Consider the following 13,705-nt stretch of genomic DNA (forward strand, 5'->3'; position numbering starts at 1 on the left):
CACCCACCACTAAATCAATGAATGAATCAATCAGTACTTGTAGAGCGCAGCTTCTCACGTCTGAGGGTCTCCACGTGCTCTTTGCTGGGCTTAGTCGAAAAAACAGGTCTTGAGTGTCTTCCTGAAGTCCGTCCACGAGGGGGATGTTCGGAGGTGGAGAGGGAGGGCGTTTCAGGACTTGGCGGCGAGGTGGGAGAATGATCCCGGAGTGGACAGGTGCTACACACGCCTCTCATGCCCCTGAGGTGAGTGTCCCAGACATGGGGCAGGGCAGAGGCACACCTTGGGTTCACCACCGAGGTCACAGAAGCAAGCTGGGGTCAAAGGGGGCATGAATGATGCAGCTGTGAAGCAGTCACATATCTTTGGGGTGTTCCCCTCTATAGGTGGATGGGGAGCAGCGCTTAGCGCATAAAGATGATTGCATGCAAAGTCCAGAATCCACGTCAATGCATCACTCCCAGACCTGGTTTTCCCAAAGTAACCCCAGTATCTTTTGTCCCTCTGCAGCCGCCTTTTCTTCAAGATGAAACCCGCCCTGCTGCTCCTCGCCGGCCTCCTGGCCCTGAGCCACGCGCTGCCCTTCGAACAGAGAGGCTTCTGGGATTTCTCGATGGATGACGGCATGGCCATGATGAATGACGAGGAGGGCTCTGGGACCGTGCCACCCAGGCTGCCCGACCCACCCATGGACCTGTGCCCCTTCGGCTGCCACTGTCACCTGCGGGTGGTGCAGTGCTCGGATCTGGGTGAGTCCAACAGCCCCCTCTCTCTCCTTTGAGTGGCCCACAGGGCATCCTTCCAGAGGGGAAGCAACCTTTACAAGGCAACCATTACATGGCACTTCACTTACAATGCCGGCATTACATCGCAACATCCTTTACAACGCATGACAGTACAAAGCAGGCATTACAACGCAAACCATTACAACGCAAACCATTACAACACATACCATTGGAGTTAGAATAGTAATTTTTAACTCCTACACTATCCAACACTTACACTACTGTTGCACCCCCTGGAGTTAAAATAGTAATTTTTACCCCTATACTATCCAATACTTACCTTAAATGCAATGTAATGGTATGTGTTGTAGTGGTATGCGTTGTACAGGTAGTATGCAATGTAATGGAATGCATTGTAAAGGTAGTCTTTTAAAATGCAATGTAGTGCCATGCGATGTAATGGAATCGGTTCAGTGGATGTTGCGATGTAAAAACTGCGTTGTAAGTGTATGCGTTGTAACATCAGACATTCCTTCCAGAGGGATCCAAGACAATAAAAAGAGTTACCTGAGCTTTCCGAGGTGGGTCTTTCAGAGATCTGATCTTGTTTGTCCAGGAGATTCTCGGATAATCCGTCTTTTCTTTAATTTCTTGTCTATAAGATATTTGGTTTAGGAATTAGAAAACCTTTGAAGGTTTCTGGATCATGTGAGAAACACAAATTGTGGTGAGAAGAGGTTACACTTTGATAATGTGTTGAGGATTCACATTTGACTGGTCTTTGTAAAATAAAGGCTGTGGTTGAAGCGGTTTCACTAAGACCCCTTCCTTGGGCTGTGCAAACGTCGAATCTCTGACAAACCTCTCTTTGTCACAGAACCTTCCAATGCTGTCCATGTCATAGCACCTTTTGTCTTGACTTCAAGCCATGTTGCTCAGCATCTTGCCCTGCTGCGCACAATGTCTGAAAAAACACTGATGAAGCCGACAGATCTCATATAGGTGAGACCTATTGGCTTTGACAATGCTTGTTGCATAGTCACTCCCTTGCTCTGTAGTATTTTACTTTCTTGCTTTTTCATTTCTTTTGCAACCATTATTCATAGTCACAGGGCCTGATGTTCACAGCACCAGGTTGAAAAGCAGGCATTGCTTTTGCTCACATCTTGACATTGCACTGAAGCAGATGGACTGGTCTCTCTCAGAGTGAATGGATTTTTGGTAGAATTTGCAGAGCCCTGCCCTCAAGAGCACTTTTGTTAAAGCCATGATGTGAACAGCAGCCTGCGCTGTTTTGCAAAATGTAAAAAAAAAGCAGGGGGAAGCAACACAAGGGAGGAGCGGGGAGGAGGGCGGGAGCAGGAACAATGGGAGAGGAAAAACAACACGCAGGAGGCGCAGGAGAGGGGGAGGGAGCCAGGCGGGGGCAGTTACAAGGAGAAGGGAGAGATAAGAGGGGGAAGAGGAAATGGCACCTCAATCACAGTGCAAGCAATGGACAGGAACTCATTAAGTTGAATCAATCTGTGCTTGGTCCATGCTCCACAGAAAGGAAAGGAAGTGACATATGGCCTACTCTGGCCAATTAGGATTCAGCAAAGAAGAGTGACACTGAAGCCAACAAATTGTAAGTCTTGAGCGGGCTTCAATCCCTTTATTGTAAAAAAATCTCTATTAAGCGCTACTGCATGGAGCGCAGGCACAGTTGCCGGCTTGACCTAAAAATAGGACCCAGTGAAAAGGGTGTGTGAAGCTGGAAATGTTTTCTTGCCACAAATTTAGCAGTATTTTCTGAGAAAGGTTTGCAAGCTTCCCACACCTTCTGAAGGTTGGTCAGTTTAAGTTATGGTTACAAAAAAACTTAAAAGCTTCTTTCAAGGTAAAAAACAGATCTTGAGGTAATACTTTTATTGGCGGAAGTCTTAGGGAAGAATTTTCTGACAATTTTTTTGTGATGTTTGCAGAAAAAATCAACCCTTGCAAAATAGATTATAAACTTCCCCGGCGAAATTTACATTTCAACCACCTCACTAGTGAGCGACCCACAATCTATCAGTCAATTGACATTACATTCAGCACGTCTGGTTGGGAGACTTAAAACATGTTGGCTGCCTCCACTTGAAGATGTGATGTGAACCTCGTATATCGCTTCCTCCTCATCACAGAAATGATCACGTTTCCTATGCTCAAGAAATGCAAATAAATAGAAACGAAACAAGGGAATTCTGCTTGTTCAGCAGGATTCAATCACATGTCTTGTTCTTCTGCTGTTCTGGCGCCATCTTTCCTTCCAAAATGGCGATCAGAGGTCTAACATCTGGCATCCCCTCTTATGAAATTTAATTTTTTCACAATTCCATTCAGAGGAGGCAGGAAGCGGCTCCCGCCAGGGTGATATTTGTCCGAACCCCCCGGTCCCCATTCCTTGCGTGCGTGGCTCGTGGCCAGTGGACGGAATGCGGTCCAGCTGCTTTCCATCCTCCGAGAGGACCCTGGGGGACCGGGGTGGGGAGGTACTCAAAGCTTAGAATATGAAGTGCCTAGAGATGGGGGCGGACAGAGACAAGGCGCCTCTGTCAGCGCTCTACGACCCCGGACGGGACCCAGATGGTGCTGGAGATATGTCTTCCCAAGGAAGCGTGGTGGAAGCATCTATCGCGCGGTGTAAAGCCCACCAGCCGGTTCCACCCGGTGCTGCTACAAGGGTCCTCCTTGATAGATCTGGGAGGTAAATTCCGGTCCGCTTGCGGAATTTGCAGAATTTGGGTAATGTCACGTTCCGCAGAGAACGCGGAATGGCCAAAAATTTGGCGATCCGCGGCTTAGCAGAATTTTTTGCTTGCTAGTGCTTTCAAAATGCATGTTCATGAGATATTTCTCCCCGAGCGCGCAAACAGCAGTCGCGAACAGGCAAAAAGCATCGCGAACAGGGGGAAAAAGCCATTCCGCGTGTTCTCAGGACTCTTTGCATGTTCGCAGAGATTTTTTACCATTTCGCGGAGCTTTGTGTAGCGCGACTACGCCAATTCCGTCCACCCATAGTCCTGGAGCAGCCATGGATAATGGACCCTAACCGTGCGGTGCTGTCCATCACCGCTGGGTCCAGGGGCCAGAGTGCTAGTGCACTTCTCTTTGATTGGTTGACTCACTCTAGGTAGTGAGGAAGCGCAGTCCAGGTTTACGTCAGGAGTTTGCAGAGTTACAACAGCAGAACCAGGAGAACCAGCCAATGGCCCTCAGTGCTGTCAATGTCCAGCGCGTTATCTTTAGAAACTCTAGAGGCCTTCTTTAAGTGAAAGGTAGGTTTGTAGGTGCAAAGAGGTCACCCCTAGAGACGCAGAATGGGGTTGCACCTTCTGCGGATGAGATAAGACACCAAGCATCAGTTTGGCTTCCTAGCTCTAGATGTCATTCTGAAATGTGCTTGAACCCACCCAGGAATCTTTGGTAGTGGGTTGGTTGTTCATTTTTTTCCAATTCTCCACAAGGAAGTCTGACATGTACGGTGGATGTGTACGCAGAACTTTGAACCTACATTCAGTGCTGATCCAACCTTGAGCGACTACACAGGACAATTCAGTGGCCAAAACCTGGACTGCTGGATTTCCAGGCACCCCAGAAGAAGTGACCAATGGATGACCACTTTGCCCAAAAGCCATTGGCTGACAACGAGGACCTGACACACATAGTGTCCCGGCTACTCTACACAAAGTCTGGTCATAAAGTCGGTGGTTCAGCAGGCCGGTCACTGATGACCGCCAAGGACACACTTCAGTGTCAGTGGAGTCTTGCCACCAGTTTAGGACCCAACTGGTTGTGGTATTGCTGAATGAGACAGGAGGATCTTGGGATCTGCAAGTCATGGTGAGGATATTGCAGTGTCAGGCAGCCATTGGAGCAGAGGTATCTTATCTTCAGGGTTAGGGCTTGACCCCAACTTTAGAAGTAACAAACTTCAGAACCATAGCGACTAGAAGGATGGTTGAAACTGTTCTAGGATCATGGCAACCTTCTCACCCCGGCCAACACAGCAGCGCCACACTCGGTGGGTGCAAATTACAGGTACCGAAGCCTTGTGCAGGTCTGTCTGGGATTGGTCAGCTGCCGCAGGTTAGGACAGTCCTTCTCCTCGTGAAGGTAAGCGCTGTGTCTGTCCTCGTGTCACTGTGGAAAGGCTTTACGTGTCCACCCCAGACTTGGAGCCAGTCTAGGATAGGAGAACCCAGCAGCGGCTCTGCTACAGCGCGTGTGGAGTCTTCGTTTACTGGGGTACAGGCCTTTTGTGTCCAGACCTTTTATACCCTATACTGACTGAGGGGCCAAGAGGTACACGCCTCTGGTGGCCAATGAGGGGGACCAGAGAGAACCAGAGGGTTTGCATTATTAGGGGTCTAACCAGCACTAACCAGTACTGGCTCAAGGTCCATGACGTACACTCCTCTGGTGGCCAATGAGGGGGGTTTGCATCATTAAAGGTGCAGCACGTCTCCACTCCTGTGGTCGTCCAGACTTCGAGGTCATGAGACGCAGCTCAGTTCAGTGTGGACTGGTATGGGGGGTTATGTGTGTCTTACCCTCAGACACATCCCTGGCAGCCGCAACCATCCATCGGGCAACAGAGAATTCCGGGTGAGAGACGTGCAAGATGGCCGCCTTCGCTTGCACACGCGGCCCACATGGACCCCAGCGCTTACTAAGTCAGTTGTGAACGACATTCTCCCCTCTCCCTAGCTCCGCCGTTGATTTGTGCTGCGTGTGCCAGCCAAACAGGTTAACGCCATAGTGCAAGGGTGCGCACATGAGTCTACCTCAGGTTTTGTACAGGAAGGATACCCTTCCTGTACAAAATACTATGGCTAGATAAGTTTAACACTTTTTCCTACATTATGTGTACGTTGTACAGTCGAGTATGAATGCAAAGTCAGAAAAGCATCAGAAATGCAACCATTTCTCCTTTTAACGTCTTCTTTTCAGCGGCATTCATGTTTTGGCTCTAAACCCTGCTGATGTCGGCGGATAAGGTTTTGCCGCAAAAAGCTTTGGTGGTTGCATTGGAACGCCCGCGTACCACCCATGTAATGCCCCCGTGATGCAAAGTGATTGCAACGCTGCATTTTGCTCTGCTTTATGTCACTTGTCCATACAAAGCAAAGCAAATACCAATTTGCGTCGTTTTTTTATCCCCAAACAAGTTTAGTGTTGCTTGTGCGTTAAAGAAGTAACACTTTGCCGCGCTAAACCTTTGTGAATCTGGGCCCTGGAGTCACTCCATGCAGCTGCCGTGTGCGTCTCTGTGCCAGGGAGGCATTCCATGGAGAAGCGCAGGTGTGCCCACACATCCTGCAATGGATTTTGGCGTATTCACACATTTACCATTTCTGGAAGACCTACCAATGCATCAAAATGCTACGTCTTCCCAGGAGAGGCATAGCGAGGAGAAATATCTTTATTTCTCCTCATTACTTTCACTTCCTATGAGCGCTGCATTCTGAAGCACACATTGTAAGAGGAAAACAGTCCTCCATGCAACGCAGGAACCTTTGCACAGTGGTGCCTGCGTTGGTGCTAGGCAGCACATTGTGCGCCCTATAAAGTTAGATACGGCACATTCTTGCCTTTTCCCTCTCACACACCCAGTGGCGGCTGGTGACATTTGAAAGTGGTGCGCCGTAAAATTAGTGGTGGAGCACACTGTGGCGAGCGAGCCCAAACGACCTAAGGAGGTCCACATTTCAACTAATAAGTAAATTACACAATAACATGCACATTTCAATATTTCTCTGTGTATCAAACACCATTCCAATGCCATGCTCTGCCTTTCCCCCTGGGTGGTGTAAAGCGCCATTGCTGCCATGCCAGTAAAATACATAACATTGATTTATTTAAATAAACATCGGAACATTTATTTTGGGAACATACAAAAATACATACCAAATAACAAAAATGTAAACTACTCCCCCTTGCTCTCAAGCAGATCTAGGATGGCTTTGATCATTATTTACAGTGAAGTTTCACGCTTCCTTGAGAAACATGCGTTATCTTTTCTCATCAGTGGGTAGGGTGATCTAAGCTCTGTTTTACTGTCACTGCACTATTTTATTTGTAGGCGGCTGCATTTGGAAAATTATTGAAAGTGCTGCCAGTGCACTGTGAGCCAAGTGGTTTAGGGACAAAGTTCTGCTTTATAGGAAAATGATTATAATTGTATGCATGCTCCAAAGTTAAAACGCACGAGTGACAGCTGCACTATAAACAGATAGCTTTCAACATGACATTCAAAATCAAAATCAAAATCCATATTTCTTCACCTTTGCTAAGACTGATTCGTAGACAATCAGTTGTCTTTAGCCTGGGACTCCATCACCACATCCATAGCCACAGACTTCTTTGACACTTGTTCCAGCACCGATACAGTGTGCATCCTCCCTGCCGCAGCCATTACCAAAGAATACCTCTTGGCCTATGCCACAGCAGCATGCTCCTCTACTGAGGGGCCAGTAAGTGTCAGGGGCATCGTGTGAGTGGGAGTGTGGGGGGGGGGGGATTCAGAGGGACACTAAAGCAGCAATACTAAGTGTAAAAGAGAGTGGCAATGGGGCATTTATCTCACACACAAGAATTAGAAGGCGGCTTACAGAGACACACTGATTTATGTTCTCAAAAATATATAAAGATATATTTGTCACAGAGATCATGGCAACGATTCATCACTGGGCACATACAGTCATAGAAATAAAAAACAAAAAATAAATCATGAATGCAAGTGGGAGGACCAATACAACAAGATAAATACTGAAAAGAAACCGAGAATGGCAGCAAGGGAAATAACAAAAAAAGATGTAAAGTGGAGAGTGGTTTTCGAGCGAGAGAAAAGAAAACCAGGCAGGAAGGGGTAGCAAGATAATGAGAAAAGTGGGTGGCGATAAAGGGAAGGAGGGGAAAAAAAAGAAAATCGAGCAGCGAAGAGTATCGAAGTATGGTTGGTTGTGCGTCCAAGGGTTTTGCTTGTGGCAGGGTTTGTTTGCTGTTTTCGATCTCTAGGCCCTGGAGCTCTGGGGAGGAGGGAGGAGCAGGCAGGATTTGTTTCTGCTGTTGTTTTTCCAGTTTCTTCACTTGCCCCTACGAAGTTAGGCATCTGAGGGATGAGAGGCCGCCTCTGAGCTCACAGAGATATCGGCCTTACAGACATCAGGAATCTGTCACTGTGGGCCCATTGGACTGTCTCTGCTGCTGCAGAGGTCTATGTGGCTGCAGTCGTCTGTCCCTGTGGGTGCAGAAACCTGTTTCTGCGGGTACAGCTCTCTTTTCTGTGGGTGCAACAGTCTCATCTGGGTGCTGAAATCTGTCTCTACTTGTACCCTTCTCTGTGGGTACAGAGGCCTGTCTCTGGGGGTACCCTTCTCGGTGGGTGCAGCAGTCACCTCGCTCGTGGCGTAGAGGCCTCTAACAGCAGGCACTGCACTCTGCTCTGTAGGTGCAGAGGCCTGTCTCGGGGGTACCCTACTCTCTAGGTGCAGCAGTCTCCTCTGGGTGCATGTCTCTGCAGGCACTGCACTCTTCTCTGTGAGTGCAGCAGTCTCCTCAGGGAGCAGAAGCATGTCTCCGCAGGAACTACACTCTTTCCTGTGGGTGCCGGAGCCTCTTTACCTGGCATCAGTCGTAGTCTGCCACTAGGTTTAGTGACGGTCCCTTAGCCTGTCTGTGTGGGTTCAGTAGACTTGTCTCTTAGCTTGTCTCTGTGGGTGAATAGACTGTAGGAGCCGGTCTCTGTCGGTCCACGGGCCTGTCGGACGGTTGTGACTGTCACTAGGACAGTGGTCCGGACCTGCTGGCGTCACAAGTACTGTCGAGAAGTCAGGGGCAGGTTTGGGGACGACAGCTTGGGTGTACGGAAAGTAAGTTTCGCAACTCTATGTATCACTATCAGAGAGTGTGCAACTCACTGCATGGCATCGGACGGACAGTGGGGAGCAACAGGATTGTCGGACAGTGAGAATGGCACCACAGGAGCTTGAATGGTGTGTCTCACACTACAGAGCATTGGGTAGGGGACACGCACCTGGGTGTTACACAATATGGCTTGTTTCACACTCTTGGGTGGGGGGCATCGGGCCTTGCGTCATGAATATCTAGCAGATGGGCCTGTCTTTGGAAACGCCAACGGTCGAGTCAACCCGTGCATGATAAAGAGAAGCTGAAGCAAGTTACTATACAAATCCAAAAACTACCCGCATGGGCCTTACCTGGGCAGGGGCTTCTGATGAACTGCTGTGCTGTCAGTCCCCATCAATCGGGGAACTACTGCAGTGCAGTCCTGGCACTCCGACCATAATCCTCCTTCCAGAATGTTCCAGGAATTCAGTTCCACACAGGACAGGCGCGGGAAGGGTCGAGTCTGCGCAGACTGGAATTCCTGGCTCCCCACCTGCCACACCCCTTTACCAGCTCGTCACAGGGTGGGGTGGTCCCACCACGCCCTGTAATGAGTTGTGAAAGCTCTCCACTCTCTGATTGACGTGGAGGGTTAGCGATCCCGGGCTTGTATTTTAAACGCCCGGGGGCTAACTTTACCTCCACGCTATCAGGGGGTGGAGACTGGGCACTGAAGCTAGGTCTTTGCCGAGCTGATGACATCACAGCCTTCAGGGCTGTGAGGTTGTCGGCCCGGCAAACACTTAGGCTTCTTTGGGTCCACAAGGGGGAGCATGCAAGGGGAGAGTTACGTGAGTAAGTGACATGCCTCCAGCCTGCTGACACACCGAACGGCCACTCACTGTCACTGCGCGGCGGCAATAGACTCAGTCTAACTGACTTATTGACTTGTACTGTAAGTGTAATATTTATTCATTTAATTTAGAAAATGGATTTTAGAATTTAATTCGAGCACGCCACTTTCACTTTTGGTAACGGGGGCGGAGCCCCGACGCCCTCGGGGAGAAACCGCCACTGCACACACCTCAAGGTGCCACGCTGTTCTGCAAGATTTGTTCGGAAAAATGCCCTAAATGCCTGGTTTATGCTACTCCTGAACCACACAGGCTTCAGACCCCTCTCCCGGGGGGGGGGGGGGGGGGGGGGCGCTTCCTGTTGAGCTGAACCCATTACCAAGGGCAATATCTTCAAAATCTAAGTAGGTGTAACCCTTTTTCAGCATTCCTCTTAATTCTTATGCAAACCAGCTGACACGTGTTTCGCTCATTTACGCCACTGTTTCAGCCTGTTTTGCTTGGTTAGGTTTAAATCATCTTTAAAGTTGAATACAGAGAGAGCAGTCCCTCTTCCTAAGAGGGGACGATGTGGAAACTGGTTCATAGGAACGTTGCATGCAATATTGTGTACTCGAAACAAGAACACATGGGACATTTTGAGGCATTTGCAGGGTGCTGGTGCGCAGACTGGTGCCGGCCAATGCTCTAAATTCCTCTTCGAATGAGGGAAGAGTGATTGTGTTGCACATAGCATCCTCGTCAGATACCTTCTATGATCATATATTCATTTGGGGATTTTAATGAGCGTTCGTGAGTCGAGCAGCATTGTTTTTTATGAAATGCGCCAATGAGTGCAGTTTTGTTGCTTTTGAAAGGCCCCTGCCGACCCCCTTGAATCTTGTGTCCTTTGACCCCTTCACGGCCACAGATGTTCACCTCTTTTGGTGTCTTTTGCTTTGAGCCAAGGTCCGTCTGACGACGGCGCTTTTTAATTGGCTGAGCTCGTTTTACCGCATTGATGATGTCACTCCAGGCGTCAATCTTCCTCGTGATCTGTTGGCATCTATTACAGCGCCTCTGTGTCGAGCACCAGGCGCTGTTCTACCTGCCAAGAAAGTAAACTCGACCAGAGTAACAAAGAGGAGGCGCATGGAAATCATCTTGGGGAGGAACCATTATCCAATCAGGAAACACTTTGGATATAGGACTTTGATGAGGGCAAAGCAGAAGGTCCTACTGCATGTAGAAAATATATATATATATATATATATATATATATATATATATATATATATATATATATATATATATATATATATATATATATATATATATATATATATATACATACATACATACATACATACATACATACATACATATATATATATATATATATATATATATATATATATATATATATATATATATATATATATATATATATATATATATATATATATATATATATATATGCAAAAATAGATTTCTGAGAAGAGGTTACAAAACAGACATTGTAGAGAGGGCTATGAATAGAGCCGAAGCGTAAGATCGACTACAGCTCGTGTCCAACAAAACAACTACGAGGAGGAGCGTGGACTGTGGTGACAATAAAGAAACTAGGCTTATTTTCACCTATAGTAGTCAGCAGCAAACCATCCATCGCATAGTAAAACGCAATTGGGCTCTCACAGCTAGTGATCCTGTCCTGGGAGAACATGTCACACGGGCTCCTGGCATAACGTATAAAAGAGCCAGAACTATGCAGAACTGTTTGGTGTCTAGCAGTCCGGAAGTTAGAACCAGGGGATTGTGGTTAAACAGCAGCAGAGGCTTCCCCAGATGTTCATCCTGCAAGGCCTGTAAAAATGGAGTCAGCAAAACAGAATATATGACCCCTTTCAGTAGCAGGCCAGTCCCTATTACATACAAGCTGACATGCAGGACGGAGTACGCAGTATATGTGTTGGAATGTCCCTGTGGCCTACGGTACGTGGGAAGTACCCGACCACAGGGGTACAAACAAATACTCCAACACTTGAGGGCCATTTCTAATGGCGATACTACGTACCCTGTCGCAAGACACTTTGAAGAGCGGCATAATAAAAATCCTGCTGAACTGAGATACTATGTCATAGACACCGTACCCCGCAGAGACGAGGTGGGGATCGTGAGTCTGTTTTACGTAAATTAGCGACCAGGCACATAATTCTTTTAGACACCAAGACTCCTAACGGTCTCAACGCTAGTGAGTACTGTTATACATACTTATGAGTCTCACTAAGTGCTAGCCTGCATTCCAGATGTACATAAATATGCCTTTTTAGCTGCTTCAATCAATATATTTTATATTTTTTATTATAATGATAAAGCACTTAGTCACTTTCTAATTACCAGTTCGGGTTTCACTGATTTCCTGCCATGTTTACATGCAACTTTGCACAGTTAATTTTGCACATGTGTATTTGAATTGGCCAATGCCCACTGGGGCGTAATTGTTTACCGTTAATCCCTTGTTTTATCTAGGACAACAAGGGGGTCTGTGCAAATAGGGGATGAAACCGACTATCGTGTACTGTAAAATATTTTGTGGATATTATTTATCTATGAACTACAAGCATGATTTTACAATTGGTTTTATCCCAATTATGCATTTATGCAGTAATTTATGGTCTTTTTAGGGTTTTTACAGAAATGAATTGAATATTTAAATTTTTAACATATTTAATGACGTTTTTATGTTTTTATATTTATTCTCAATTGCTGTGATTAATGTGAATATCTACATAACTCTTTATGCCTTGACTCACTGTGAATAGCATGATCAATGTAATGTTGAGGAGTCTAAGGTTTACCAATGTGCAAACTGAAGCATAGTATATCTTCTATGTTGTTTAACATGGCACGTTGCACTTTAAGTATAAATTTGCACTCCGCCCTTTAATCGTTGTCATGTGATCAAGGCCTCTTCAGGCTGAAACACGTAATGGCGGCCTGGTGTTGAGCACGAATAAAATATAATTGCACCAGTTTCGGGTCTCGCTTCGTCTTTGGTCCAAATACCTTTGAAGACGTCCTTCTGCCAATATATATATATATATATGCTGTTATTAGTATTCTTTCTATGTCCATGGGTGAGGTCATGTGACTCACAGACGGAGGTGGCACACGAAACAAACTTTAAAAAGAAGGGCTGATGCGGTGCTCGTTGTGTGATCAAGAGCACTTGATGCTTGAAACGCGTCATCTAGAAAGGTTTGAAGAATAAAAACATTTCCTTGCCTGAAGCCGTGGGGTCCGCCTCTTCATTTCTCCTGTGTGGAGGTTTTGAAGATTGTTGTGTTGATATATATTTATATATATATATATATATATATATATATATATATATATACATATATATATATATATATATTGTTACCACCTCTCCATCGCATGAAGAATTGGAGTCGCACTTCACTTGGCGCACACACAATTATTTCTTAAAATTCATGTTTGGCAGTCCTGACGCGTTTCGTTTGTACTCGAACTTTTTTAAAGGTAAGCCGCACGCTTTTTTCCTGTTCAGTTTCCTACAGCAATTGCCTTTATCAGTGTTCATCCCTCTGGTGGGCGGGTTCAAATCTCGGCATGCTGGAACCTGTAGTATCAGTGAACAGGTTATTTTGAAACCCTCTGGTGGGTGGATATATATATATATATACACACTTTTAGATAGGGTCTGAGGCAATATTTTGAGACCTGCCTGGATATCTATCCCCAATTCACAACACGTATATACCACAAGTATCCAAGGGACTAAAATAATAATATTCTTAGCACTATAAACTCTGAGAACGAATCTTAATGTGCGTGCCACTGTGATACAAAGTCCTATTCAAATAGGAAGTCTTACTTAAATAAACGGATTCCCATCTCTCACCAATTGGTGACATGCTTCATCATCTGGGTCTCCTCTTGAGGTCACTCTGGTGACACTAAGGGCTACAACCCCATCATAAGGATCGGGGAGCCTGAGGATTTTTTAGTTGTAATAGTCAGAAGAGAAAACTGTTCTCCTGTCTAAATTACCAGAAGAGAGCGATTGACTTGTGTGGGAAATAAGTGCAGTGCATAAGTGATATGTGAATTTAAAATTGAACTATGACAGACCCTATATTTATTATTGTCTCTCACAGTCCAAACTTAAAACAGTGCAAATGACAGTTTGTAACAAATACCTCTCTGATGTTATAAAAAGAGGTCAACATGTTTCAGCACAACCGGACAACG

General features: G+C 46.3%; 1 protein-coding gene across 1 annotated transcript in view; it reads left to right on the forward strand.

Annotated features, from left to right (window-relative positions):
- Positions 1–13,705, forward strand: part of BGN (biglycan) — a 158,328-nt gene that overhangs the window by 115,175 nt on the left and 29,448 nt on the right. Inside the window, exon 2 of the mRNA XM_086942305.1 lies at positions 511–749. Within this exon, the coding sequence (XP_086798431.1) occupies positions 527–749 (223 nt within the window). The 5' untranslated portion in view covers positions 511–526. The remainder of the gene's footprint in view (positions 1–510; positions 750–13,705) is intronic.

The sequence above is a fragment of the Lissotriton vulgaris genome, chromosome 10, assembly GCF_964263255.1.
Source record: "Lissotriton vulgaris chromosome 10, aLisVul1.2, whole genome shotgun sequence".
Lineage (NCBI taxonomy): Eukaryota > Metazoa > Chordata > Amphibia > Caudata > Salamandridae > Lissotriton > Lissotriton vulgaris.